A 13,181-nucleotide genomic window follows, 5' to 3' on the forward strand; every position below is an offset into this window, starting at 1 on the left:
CAACGATCTGTCCAAAACAGCCAAAACACCACACACTAACAGATTCTGTTCATGAACAACAAGAGTCCCGACTTAAAAAAACAACCCGGAAATCTTGCAAAATCTCTCGCGATCAAAACGTGACTTTAGTGTAAACAAACATGGCGGACGACAGCGATGTTTTTGCACTATTTTGCACTGAAAATTCACGGAGAAAAAAGAAAAAATGAAATCATTGAGACACGTTAAATAAAGACTTGTGTTGTTGCCACAAATCAACACGTTGGTCCTCCATTTCTGAGGTCTATCTTACTACTTTATGCTCCGTGTTTTACATTATCTCATGCATTAGTCGCGGCCGCCATGACGGCGGTGGTTGTCCTTCCTTCTTCAGTCCGCTTGGTTCTCAATTGGCTATCGTTTTTTCCCCACGTGACTGCGTCATCAGCTGTCCTCGGGGGATTCCCCACACACAACAGGCTATCCGATTGTAAGTTTTGAACATGTTTAAAATTTACGAATTGAAATCGGTGCGGCCAGGATGGACTTCCAAGCTGATCAGCGGATTAACATACCTCACACAACAGGAACATCTGGAAAGATAATCTTTAGAACCATCAAAAAATCGGGGCTTTGCTGACGATTGTCGGGAGGGCGGAATCGGGCCCCAAATCGGCTTGATTCTCGTGTAGTGTGTGTACCACATGAGTGTTATCTAAAAGATTTTCAATGTCATGGTTGAATATTTAGATGATTTTGACAATGTGGATGAGGTCTTTGAATTCTATGGCTGCCCGTGTTTATTTGAGCCAGAGTATACGGATCTCCAGATTTCACAACAAAACTTCTCCTTGAGCGTGATTTGGTTAAACACAAAAACAAACAGACCGGATCAAGTGAAAGGTAAAGAAAGCGTTTTATTTCTCTGTAGGGTCCTTTCCATAATGTAGTGAGACACTGATGATAACAATCTGAGCCTGTCAGTGGCAAAAACAAGCACTTTTAGTGAATGTAACATTACATTGACGCTGCTCACTTGGCCTCACAGCTTGTTTTGCGACTGCTGGTGGTTACAGCGTTCTCCCTCAATACTGGACCAATGTCAGAAAACAAAAACATGGTAAAATAGGTTCCGGGTTGAAACAGAAGTTAACCTTTAACTAACGGTTTACTATTTAATTTATAAAATGACTTTTCTCGTGCTCCGTCTCACCTCCACACACAACCCTCACACACACACACACATGACACACAGTCACATCCATCAAGCCCAAAATCATCTACCCACACACATAACACATTAGCTCTCATTCCACATGTGGGATGTGTAACAGCTCATCGTTGGATCGGGTTTATATAACGGCAGCTTCGTCAGGCAGGAGGACAGAGCTGCTGGACACAAAGCTGGAGAGAGCCTGACTCAACTGTTCAGAACCGAATAACAGAGTACCCACGAGACTGACCAGCCCACACTGCTGCAACCTGCAGCTGTTAACACAGCACAGCGCTCTGGGAAGGTACGGTGTGGAGGCCGACACCGGCCGCAGGACAGAGAAAACATTCATTTCAAGGCTGCGCTTCATCTGATTGACAGCACAAGATCCTGCTCTCTCTTCTTGGTTGTTTTCTAATTAATCAATTTGTGCACACTTTTCAAATTAGGTCAACTGTTGTAGACTTCAGGTAACATTAGCTGGAAGCACTATTTGTGAACCAAACATCTTAAAACATTCTTAATTTCTCCATTAAATCCAAATGAATTCTTTAATTAAAAATGCCACATTGTATTTTCAGATAATGAGGGCTGATTTTTATTGGGTTGATTCATGGAGACTCTAGAAATTAAGGGATTTATGATGCCTGTTTATCATGGTTTACGCTGCTTCTTATCATTCACAGATCCTTCTCTTTTCTACGGTTTCATCCATTTCTGCTGTGATTTTTTTCATCTGTAGCACACACAGTGTCCTTGTGTATGAAATGTGATATATATATATATATACTGTAAATAAATGAAGATGGGCGTGTCTCGAGTTACCTTTGCAATCTGGTCAAACTTGCCAAAAAGTTCATTCAGCATATGCACGAGTTCACCTGGGGAGCAGTCGCTGGCCAGCCTGGTGAAGCCCACAATGTCGGCATACAGAATGCTGCACAAATCAAGAAGAAACAACATATAAAACAATTAATATTGCATTACTTAACCATCAAATAACACAATTTATTGCATACTCAGTTTTTCGTTGTACTATATGAGGAGAGGCATAAAGTTTTTTTATATTTGGGGGCCATTATTATTAATAGAGCAACATGGATATGCTGTTCTTGTGCTCTTTTACCATGATGGCAACAGATGAAACATTTTACTACAGAAGATGTCTTTCTGTAGACTAATGACAAACTACAAATCCAACAGGTCTGAATGAAGACATGCATTCGTTTCTGCTCAGGTTTCCAACACAATAAAAATAAATAATGCAATACACGTTATTGTGCTTCTACATCCAGAGCAGTGTTGTAGTCAAGACCACCTAAACCGAGACCATGCATGACCAAGACCAGAGTGTATCAAGACCGAGACAAGCCAAAGACTTTGAGGGGTTGAGACCGAGTCAAGACCAAGACCAGTGTGATTCCCACACTGCATGACACACATGTGGAACATGCAAACCAGAAGCACTCCTCAAATTGATCTGAAAGATCCATATTCCTATAAAACTCCCACAGAAAACAAATGAGGATTCACCTCTTTTATCGCCATATAGTGTATATGTATAAGTGTACCATGAGAAAGATCTTGATAAAATAATCAATAGAGCATTGCAGAGATGAATTTTATGTGTGTGATCTTGCCTTTGCTTTCTATGAGAGATCACAGTAATGATGTTAACAAATAGATAAGACAATGAATAGGCAGTTTAGTGATAAAGTCCAGAATCCTCTTTGTCAGAGACAAGACCGAGTAAAAAATGCGGTCGATTCCAAGATGAGACAGAGACCTTCAAAAAGTGATCTTGGGACCGGTCTTGAGATCAAGATCAATCTTGAGCACCTACAACAAAGATCCAGGGTGCAGCTAACTTATGGATCTTTGGATCACGCACCTAAACTGTTTTCTTTCCATCATGTTACTATTGTGCACTTCTTTACCTATTCATATTTAAAATGTACCCATTAAAAAAACAAACATTAAAATGCACAAAAAAAGAAATCTAACAAATTACAAAAAAAAATACATCCCTGAATAATGAACAATGTGGCAATGTTTTAGCCAAATGTATAAAAAAAATGTCATTTTGTAAACAGACCTATACAAACAGCCCTTCGTACATTATGTCTCCAGCATCCTGGAAATGTGACAAATCTGACTGTTTCCCCAAGAGAAGGAATGATCTTTCAATAAGCATAAAAACACACAAGCAATTGTTAGAGCTGTGGACCGGATGGTGGAGGCAGTGGCTGGTGTTTGTCTCTCCTCTAACTGTCTTACAGTGTAGGAGGATCCCAGCAGAATCACACTGCCACATGTCCTTGGGTGTCGGTTTCTTTGTTCTGGAGAGATTGCCCTCTTCCATATGAGCTAGACCATGTGAGGATCTGTTCGTATTGGATGGATAATAGGCAGATCAACATGAGCACACACTCACCCACACACACACATCTGAGGGACACGCTGATATTGTTTCTTCCGTGAAGCTCCAGCATGACATGCTATGGAGAGGCTCTTATGGTTAGCCTGGTTTTGTCTCTTTGAACCTACAAAATATACTGTAGAGGAGGATGACCCTAGAGTACAATGGAGGTGGACTGACTCTGAATTGAATTTGACCATAGCAATGAAAAGGATTAAGAAGATGGGATGTAGAGAATTGCGGCGAGAAAGGAAAGAAGAGGAGACGAGAGGAAGGAAATAAAGCGAGCTGAGCACAGAGCATAGGAGCAATCCAAATGTGAGAGCAGGTAGAGAGGTGGAGGACAAAAGAAAACAAGGGTTGAGCAGTGAGGAGGGAGAGGACGAGATGGTATAGGATGCAATCAGGCGCTGAGATGAGAGCAGAAAATAATAACCTTTATTATGTGGAAGCACAGATGAAGGAGAAGGAGCCTTACCTGACATTGGTGTGCCGCTGCACGTAGAGGTTGTGGAAGTTGTTGGTGCTCTCAGTTCGACCGAAGTTGGGTCCCTGCAGCCTCTGGATGATCTCGGCTTTCATCACTCTGGCTATGTGAGCCGGCAGCAAGGATAACAGTAAACGCTCCTGGGGACAGAGAGAGGGGAGTCAAGCAACTAGGATGTAATGCTGATGTTGAGGACAAAAGAAAAATTAATGAATATTTGGATTTACACGTTATCATAATAATATAGCAACAGTGATAGAATAATACTACGACCTTGATACACCCACAGGATGCTTGGCTTTTTGAGTTAATGTGGCTGGAAATATTCAGCTACATTTTTGCTTTTGATTTCGAAAGCACTCCAGGTCTGTCTTTTTCGTCCATTATTGTTGCACGTTTAAAAATAAATACGACCTCATATTGTGTTAATTATGTTTACACACCGACTACGAAAGCGTTTTTTTCGCTTCCGTCAGAAGGCAAAAGAGGGTTGTTTGACCACTCACGCCCCTTGGCGTCACTTTATTTTCGGCATTAACACCACGACAGTTAGGTTTGGGTTTGGTTGGTTGGTTGGTTGGGCTTAAAACTACTATGCTGATTGTAACGTGAAAGTGAAACGTAATGCACAGGACATGAACGGCGGTCTCCTGGATGAAAGCCCTGTTTTTGTTGGACCCTTCCACGTCCCCTCCCATCCGCCCTGTGCGTCTTTTGCTCTTTGAAATACGTCACCACAGTCACTCCCGGCGCACTTTCTCATTTGTCACCGATGGGTTTACATTGTAGTTAAACCCTCTGAGAAAGTGTGCCGGGAGTGTGGTTACGTAGTTTAAAGAGCTAAAGAGACACACAGAGCAGGCGGGCGGGAGGGGAGGTGTTCGTGTCCCGTGTTCACAATGTTCAGTGTCATTTTCATTGTATAAACGTAGTAATTTTAAACCCAACCATGTCGTTTTTTTTACAACAACTCTAGTGGTTTTGTTGCCTAACCTAAGCAAGTGCTTTTGTATGAATTCAAAACGTTAACCACATGTTTACTGCAACCATACAGTGACGCCAAGGGGTCTGACAAAGCGTCGGTTTGTGATGACACACACACACAAAGGGACTACAGCTGCAAACCTGTGTTGTAGAATGACAATAAATTAACCTTGAACCTTGAAAATACAACAGATCACTATAGAATAAGAGAGACCGCGACACAATAGAGCTGAACATAACAGAGCTTTTCTATTCTCTTCTGCTTCTGTTCTCTAATACTGCAGATGCAGATAAATATAGCCGCTGTCGTCCACAGCTAATATTTAATCTCCTAAATAGATTTATACAGTCCCTTAATTATGGTTCATTGGGGCTAATTTTTCAGCAGTGAGCACAGGAAGCTAGAGTCAAGTACAGAAGAGTAATTGAGGCAGAGGGACATTTTCTTCATTTTCAAATACTGCCGTTTGCAGCATGGCAGAGGAAAGAAATGGAGCAAGTTGTGTAAAAGTGTAGACTGCCTGTGATCCTATAGGTGAAACATAAAGGAAACATACTTGTCAGATAGACAATGGTTTTAAGACAAAAAATAAGATTTTTATTTTCATAAATAACTGTATTTATTATAATATAAATAAACAATTGGTCTCTGATATTGTTGGCTTATCAGTTTCAATACAACGAGTTACAGGGGTGAACAGTTTCTTTCTTTCTTTCTTTCTTTTTTTCTTTATTTGTTAATTTCTTACCTCAATCGATTCACCTATGTATGGCGTTTCTTTTTTTTAATTATATTGAAATAGATTTTTTAATGCCAGAAGCTATATATTTGCTTCATTTGAGTCCATGCGGAGGTAGAAGGAAGTTACCGCTTTTATTGTTGCAGTTTGAGTAACGTGACGTCATATCCGTTCTGTATCCGTCAACCAAAACAAACGGCAGCCGGCCGGTCGTAGCGAGCAGAAACCGGCAGATACGACAGAGCAGAAAACAGTGGAGGGTCGGCGTGGATACGACCTGCACCCTCCTCCTCCTATACGTCCGGTTTTCAAAATAAGTCGTAAACAAAGGGAACTGTATATACAAAATACATATATGTTAATAAGATTGATTGGATTATATTCACCAGAAGTATAAAACATTACATGTCTCTTATAAGTTAAAAAGAAAATACCACTAATTTGTGAGGGAAATGTCTTTATTCTTTGATTTTTGGGTTGCTGGAAAAAACAATTAATATATAATGCCTGACAATGACTGATATATTTGACATCTCTGACTACATACATGCTGAAAATCAAACATTTTTAATGTATTAATTTAGATATTCTCCAAAGTAAAAGTCCCTAGAAGTGTATGATTCAACTTTTTTCCCATGGTCTAGTGTTACAAAAGTGAACAAAAATAAAACGTAATCGCAATAAAACGTAATATCGAATTGCAATACTTGTAGAATCGCAATTCTTAAAAAATCGCAATAAATATTGAATGCGAATGTGAAGTATCGTGATCTTGAATCGGGAGATTCAGCCCTAGTCGTTGTATAATATGGTCACTTCTCTGGGGGAATAAGAAAATACAGCTGTTGTGTAACCTTGTGAGTTGTGGGTTTTTGCTTTAATTTCCGCACCATCCACATGGAATGGAGGGCTGTTTGAGGGTGATTTTGAGCGCGCGTGAGTGTTTGGGTGGGTGTGTGTGTGTGTGTGTGTGTGTGCATATTAGAAAGAGCGAATAGCTGCCTGAGGGGGTGTGACTCATAAATGCGGCTCACAGCAGAGAGGGTCATTACATTGTTCACACACCACAGGCTCATTTCCTAAAACACAGCAGCAAATTAAGTAGAGAGAGTGGTTGGAGGGGGGGGTTGTGCACTAAAAATAGAAATCCACGCCACCCGCACTTATTTACTTACTCAGCACCGAAGCAATATGAACACTCTGCTGTGAGCATGCAGAGGCGCTATAATAGCCTGAGGAGATGCAGCTTTATTAATCAGGTGTTTGATTAATGAACTACAGCTATCTGTATTCAGCTATTGAATGAGATTCGGCATTGTTTCGTTTTGCACTGGCATTTGAGTGCATCCTCACACACTCTCAAATACATACACACCCACATAAATATATGAACATACCCAACATGAAGAGTTTTGCTAAAGGAAAATATTCAGAAAGTGTGCAACTGTGGTAATAAATTATTTACAACTGAATTCAAATGAAAAATAAAATAAACATATATGTTTTCACGAGTTTGTTCTGCCCACCTGTAGGATAAATGACATATAACAAGTATATTTGCACGTAATGGGGTATTTTTTAATATTTCTACAAATATATACATTTAAAATATTAATGATAAATTATGTATTTCCATTAGTAAGGAAATATCTCAAAAAAGTAATCCTAGCTAGTCCCTATTGAGTGAATCATCACTTATTAATGTGTAATCTTATGTGTCGGAGAGAACGGCTAATGTCACGGAGAAGACGCTAATGTCAAGCAAATGTCAGTGCATAATGTCTCTTTAGACATGACCGACTTACCAACTCCTCATCCCTGACAAAACTCAGAAGTGAAATATTTTGACAATAAAACCGAACAAGTTTGAAATTAATGTGGCTTCTTATCCAGTATATGTGTGGCTCTGAGACAGAGATAGGATTAAACAAGGAGAGTCTACAGCATAGAAATACAATAGGAGTCGAAGGGTCATTGAACTGTTTGCTGTGGCAATAGGCTCGTTCGAGATGACATGCGCCTCGCCTGGAAAGTAGACGAGATCAGGCGGCTGCAGGAGGGGGCGGTGACAAAAAGCTGCGGTCAAGTCGGACAGTTTCCAGCTGTTTCGAGCAGCCTTCAAAAAATGTACAGGAAGTCACAGAAAAAGTGACTTCCTGTTAGATCCGATCTGTAGGCCACTTGTAGTTTTCAATTTATTTAGATTTGTTTGTAAATCTATCTGGAAATGTGCGTGTATCTGGCATTGCATTCTATACTATACTATACTATTCTATAAAGCACATAATGAGCTGATGATAAGTATTACATATAGAAAACCTTCATTATTATAACAATTATTATTATCAACCACACAAGATATGTTTGTTAACAGATGAAACATTCATTGCACAACATGAGACTAATACAATCTAGTGTTCAATATTACAATTACACAGAAAGTTGTGACTTTCTACTACACGTGGTGTTTGCTGTCAAACTAAGAGCCAATGAGCTCTTTGATCAGGCGCGAGCCAGGCGTTTCCCACAATGCCGTGGGTCTTGCAGTCGGTGGAGAGCAACTGCGGCGCCAGGCTCTAAAAACTGCGGCCACCTCGATCTCGTGAGGTTATCGTTGCCCACGTGTGCATGACGTCAGAGCGAGTCGGCATCAAGTCGGACACAAATCTAACCGGCATGCATTGCGCGGCGATCGGCGGTGATCGATTCTGCGTAGGCCTGGCTCATCTTGAACAAGCCTAATATGACTTGTGCAAAGAAAATTGCAATTGTTGTTAGTTGTTATGGCGACAACAGAACCTACGTCAGCGGGGCCGTAAAGCTTCACCGCCACACTGCTTCCAAAAAACAAGCTGAGCAAAGTTGTCCCTCATCTGGCGATAGCAACGGGCTTTCCTCCGCTGTTGTTACATTTTGTAGTTTTGTATTGAAACATTTTACACAGCAGTAAAATGTATAAAAGCAGGAGCACTAACTTTAATGTATCACAAGTATCCCCAGAAACCAGAGTTTTTATCAGTCGTTCATTTCAAATCTATCTTTTTGTGTGTGTGTGTGTGTGTGTGTGTGCGTGTGTGTGTGTGTGTGTGCGTGTGTGTGTGTGTGTGTGTGTGTGTGTGTGTGTGTGTGTGTGTGTGTGTGTGTGCGTGTGTGTGTGTGTGTGTACCTGTTGGTGCTTCTCAAACTCCAGTTTAATGGGCGACTTGATGCAGTTGCAGGTGTCTTGGTAGGTCTGTTTGAGAGCCAGGTCCATCAGGTGTTTGTGGTACGCCCCGGCCAAGTTACCACAGGTAAAGATGATCACGTTGGCTAAGATCTGCCACATACACACACAAAGAATAAGGCATTAAAATAATGCTAGGAGATGACACATGTTCCAGATATGCCTGTATGTGTAATTTCCCCCGCTATCTACCTCCTTCCACTTAAGCCTACATTATTACCTCGTAAAACCAGGCCAGAACACGCACTTCGACTGCGCTTTTCCACCTCTGTGTCAACTTCAAGCTCTTTAAAATGTGGCCTTGCATATCAATAGGTTATCCTTGGTGCTGTATCCAAGGGCAATGAGTGTCTCCACGCATGTTTTATTGTGGTGTGGTTTTCCACTGTGTATATATGCGTTAGAGAGAGACCATCGTGATTTGAGTGTTATCAGGGTGTTTACTTTGATGGCTGATTAGAAAGAGTCAGTGTGCGTGTGTGTGTGTGTGTGTGTGTGTGTGTGTGTGTGTGTGTGTGTGCGTGTGTGCTACTTTAAGCCCTGGGCCACACTGGGAACATCAGCAGTGGGTGGCGGCTGCGGAACCTGTTGTTTTTTATCTCAGCGTCCATGTTAACAGGTTAGAGCAGCCTGTTGCGTCTCTTCTAGAGATTGGAGGTCTTGTCTATTCGCGCGGTTCGCGCCAAAAATAGACAGTGAAAGTGATCTTTTGACAGTATATTGACATCATACCAGCAACATTACTACAGTGTCAATGTCTGTATTTGTAGAATAAGTCACAGACATGAAAAAAGTAAAGATTTTTTTTAAGTCAACACTTCCTACAGGACAGTGTTGTAGACAATGCAGTGACTTGCACAGCTCCATGAATGAATAAAGTACCCGGTTTTAATTGTGGATTATTACTATTATTTACAAATGAGCACACGCTTCTTAATTTTTTTCTCTCCAAAATAAATATAAATGACATTTATAATGAAATGAAATGGCCATTATGAAAGGCAGCAACAACGCCGCAGTGTGGACACCACACGCATGAGAGACGCATCAGTTCTCAGCCGCCACGCGCTGCTGACGTGCCCAGTCTGGCCCGGGCGTAAGTGATATCTGCCATATTTCTGTATAGATTTTATACTTGTCTTATTGGTCTGTGATGTTTGTAGTGTATTAACAGAAGCATTATGAGGTTTCTGTTTTGTGGTGAGACTTTCTTGTGCTACTGTATCAACAGTATGTTCATTTAGAACCAGTATTTTAAGAACTGCACATTAGGAGGCAGTTAATTTGACCCTGGTGCTTTACTGAATGAGCCGTGTCACCACGATACAGGATGGGTTCACTGTTTTACAACCCAGGTCTTATTAAAATGTTGCACCTCATCATTTTTAATCGTGCATGAAACAGCCTTACAAATTTCGTTTTGACTAACCCCTGTGCCGTGGCTAATAGCGCAGTGAAGCAATCATTTTCAGGCCAACAGGAAACCAAAACAGGATGTTGTGTTAATCGTAGATTTCAGCAGTTAACGTGAACAAATGATCTGTCTTACCTGCCAGACTAGTGGCTCCAGTTCTGTGGCGGTGGAGGCCAGACAGATGCTGAGGGTGACAGTGTGCGAGAAGCAGGTGACGGCGCTGGCGATAATGGCCCCTCTCATGGAGAAGGGCAGCATGGTGTAGACGACGAACACGATGAACAGGAAGAAGGACACCTGGAAAGAGGAAGATGTCAACAGGGAAAGGGGCGCATTTGTCTAAAATAAACCAGATCTGTTCAAAGCTCTTGATGATGACTTTTGTTAAAAAATTTTCAACTTTGTAGTATAGACTGTCAATCGATTAAAATTTGTAATTGTGATTGATCGCATGATTGGCCATAATTAATCGCGATGAATTGCTAATTGGTCAGTTTTTATCTGTTCAAAGTGTTGTCAAGTATTTAATACTCTTATCAACATGGGAGTGGGCAAATATGCTGCTTTATGCAAATGTATGTAAATATTTATTATTGGAAATCAATTAACAACACAAAGCAATGACAAATATTGTCCAGAAACCCTCACAGGTACTGCATTTAGCATAAAAAATATGCTCAAATCGTAACATGGCAAACTGCAGCCCAACAGGCAACAACAGCTGTCAGTGTGTCAGTGTGCTGACTTGACTATGACTTGCCTCAAACTGCATGTGATTATCATAAAGTGGGCATGTCTGTAAAGGGAGACTCTTGGGTACCCATAGAACCCATTTTCATTCACATATCTTGAGGTCAGAGGTCAAGGGACCCCTTTGAAATTGGCCATGCAAGTTTTTCCTCGCCGAAATTTAGTGTAAGTTTGTAAGCTATTGGCCTCCTTCACCAATACCAATGGATTCCTTAGGTTTTCTAGTTTCATATGATACCAGTATCTTCACTCTAGCTTTAAAACTGAGCCCGCTACAACCTAAAAATCAGAAGTTGCGTTAATGCGTTAAAGAAATTAGTGGCGTTAAACAAAGTTCCGTTGACAGCCCTACTTTGTCAGTCTATCAATCTAAGTAAAAATTACACAATTCAGCTACTGCTTCAGAGAAATATGCAGGCAAAAAAAAAACTTTCAACAACATCATGCTTCAGCTATAATAACCATTATCTGATTTACAGAACTGTTATCATAGTGGACAGTAAATGCATTCCTTGAAATTAAAAACATCATAGGTCAAGCAGAGATATGCACGGTCATACAAGTACTGCAGTAATGCGAAAAAAAGAACACAGCAATGCCCAAATATAGATCACAAAAATGTCTGTAATTTCTGTTCTCCATCCTCCCTCTTTGTCTGCTTTTTGCCTAAATACAGAATACACTTTTAGTGGGCCGCCCACTGTTCTTCACAAAAAGATCAAATGATAAACTGCTGATCTTATGACAAATTATGAAGAGATGAGTGGGCTGCTCAACCAAGCATTCCAAAAAAACAAAATCCTGCCTTAAAGGGAGACACTATAGGTGTTTTAACTAATAGATAATACCATGAAACCTCCCAAGTTGATTACATTAAATTAGGGTTGTCAAAGTTAATGCGGTATTGATACGTTAACGCAAAATTGTTTTAACGCCACTAATTTCTTTAACATATTAACGCAATCGTTCTTTCGGAGGTTGTTGCGGGCTTAGTTATGACACTGGTATCACATGAAACTAGAAAAACCTAATAAATCCATTGGTACCAACCATGTCATACTAGCTTGTCGGGAAGGAGGTTAAATAACGCTGCAAACTTACGCTACATTTTGGCGATGAAAAACTGGCATGTCCATTTCCAAAGGGGTCCCTTGACTTTTGACTTCAAGATATGTGAATGAAAATGGGTTCTATGGGTACCCACGAGTCTCCCCTTTACAGACATGCCCACTTTATGATAATCACATGCAGTTTGGGGCAAGTCATAGTCAAGTCAGCACACTGACAGCTGTTGTTGCCTGTTGGGCTCTGAGTTTGCCATGTTATGATGTGAGCATATTTCTTTATGCTAAATGCAGTACCTGTGAGGGTTTCTGGACAACATCTGTCATTGTTTTGTGTTGTTAATTGATTTCCAATAATAAATATATACATACATTTGCATAAAGCAGCATATTTGCCCACTCCCATGTTGATAAGAGTGTTAAACACTTGACAAATCTCCTTTTAAGGTACATTTTGAACAGATAAAAAAGGTGCGATTAATTTGCGATTAATCATGGACAATCATGCGATAAATCACGATTAAATATTTAAAATCGATTGACAGGCCGACTTCAAAGATTTCTTATGTTTCAACATGCAAATGAAGCATTATCCTATTAAATGTGAAAGAAATCTGAAACATTGGAAAAAGCCAGGTTCAAAATTATTGTTTCATTTTGTTTACATATTAGAGACAATTTTTTTGATTGAGGGAATTTGAGAATTTTCTCCTTTTATCACTTCATAAATCAGAAAAAAAAAACAATTTTCGCCATGTTTTTATGAATGAAATGCTGTATAAATCAGGCTATGAATGACATATGAACAAACCCCTCTGTTAAAAAACTTCAGAATATAGATAGGAGTAGTATAGAGGGGGTGCGTTTGCGCGTGCATGTGAAATGCGCGTGCACGTGAGCGTGCGCGC

The 13,181-nt window shown here is 40.4% G+C and overlaps 1 protein-coding gene across 4 annotated transcripts in view; it reads right to left on the reverse strand.

The window, feature by feature from the left end:
* The window catches only part of adcy2b (adenylate cyclase 2b (brain)), a 78,652-nt gene that overhangs the window by 32,600 nt on the left and 32,871 nt on the right, over positions 1-13,181 (reverse strand). For all 4 annotated transcript variants that reach the window (XR_012590750.1, XR_012590751.1, XM_074614541.1 and 1 more), the window contains exons 3-6: positions 10,595-10,756; positions 8,989-9,138; positions 4,090-4,238; positions 2,018-2,129 (exon numbers count right to left, since the gene is read on the reverse strand). Coding sequence is in view for 2 of the 4 variants with exons in the window: in XM_074614541.1 (XP_074470642.1) it covers positions 2,018-2,129; positions 4,090-4,238; positions 8,989-9,138; positions 10,595-10,756 (573 nt within the window). In the remaining 2 variants the exon portion in view is untranslated. The remainder of the gene's footprint in view (positions 1-2,017; positions 2,130-4,089; positions 4,239-8,988; positions 9,139-10,594; positions 10,757-13,181) is intronic.

Source organism: Sebastes fasciatus, chromosome 17, assembly GCF_043250625.1.
Source record: "Sebastes fasciatus isolate fSebFas1 chromosome 17, fSebFas1.pri, whole genome shotgun sequence".
Taxonomy (NCBI): domain Eukaryota; kingdom Metazoa; phylum Chordata; class Actinopteri; order Perciformes; family Sebastidae; genus Sebastes; species Sebastes fasciatus.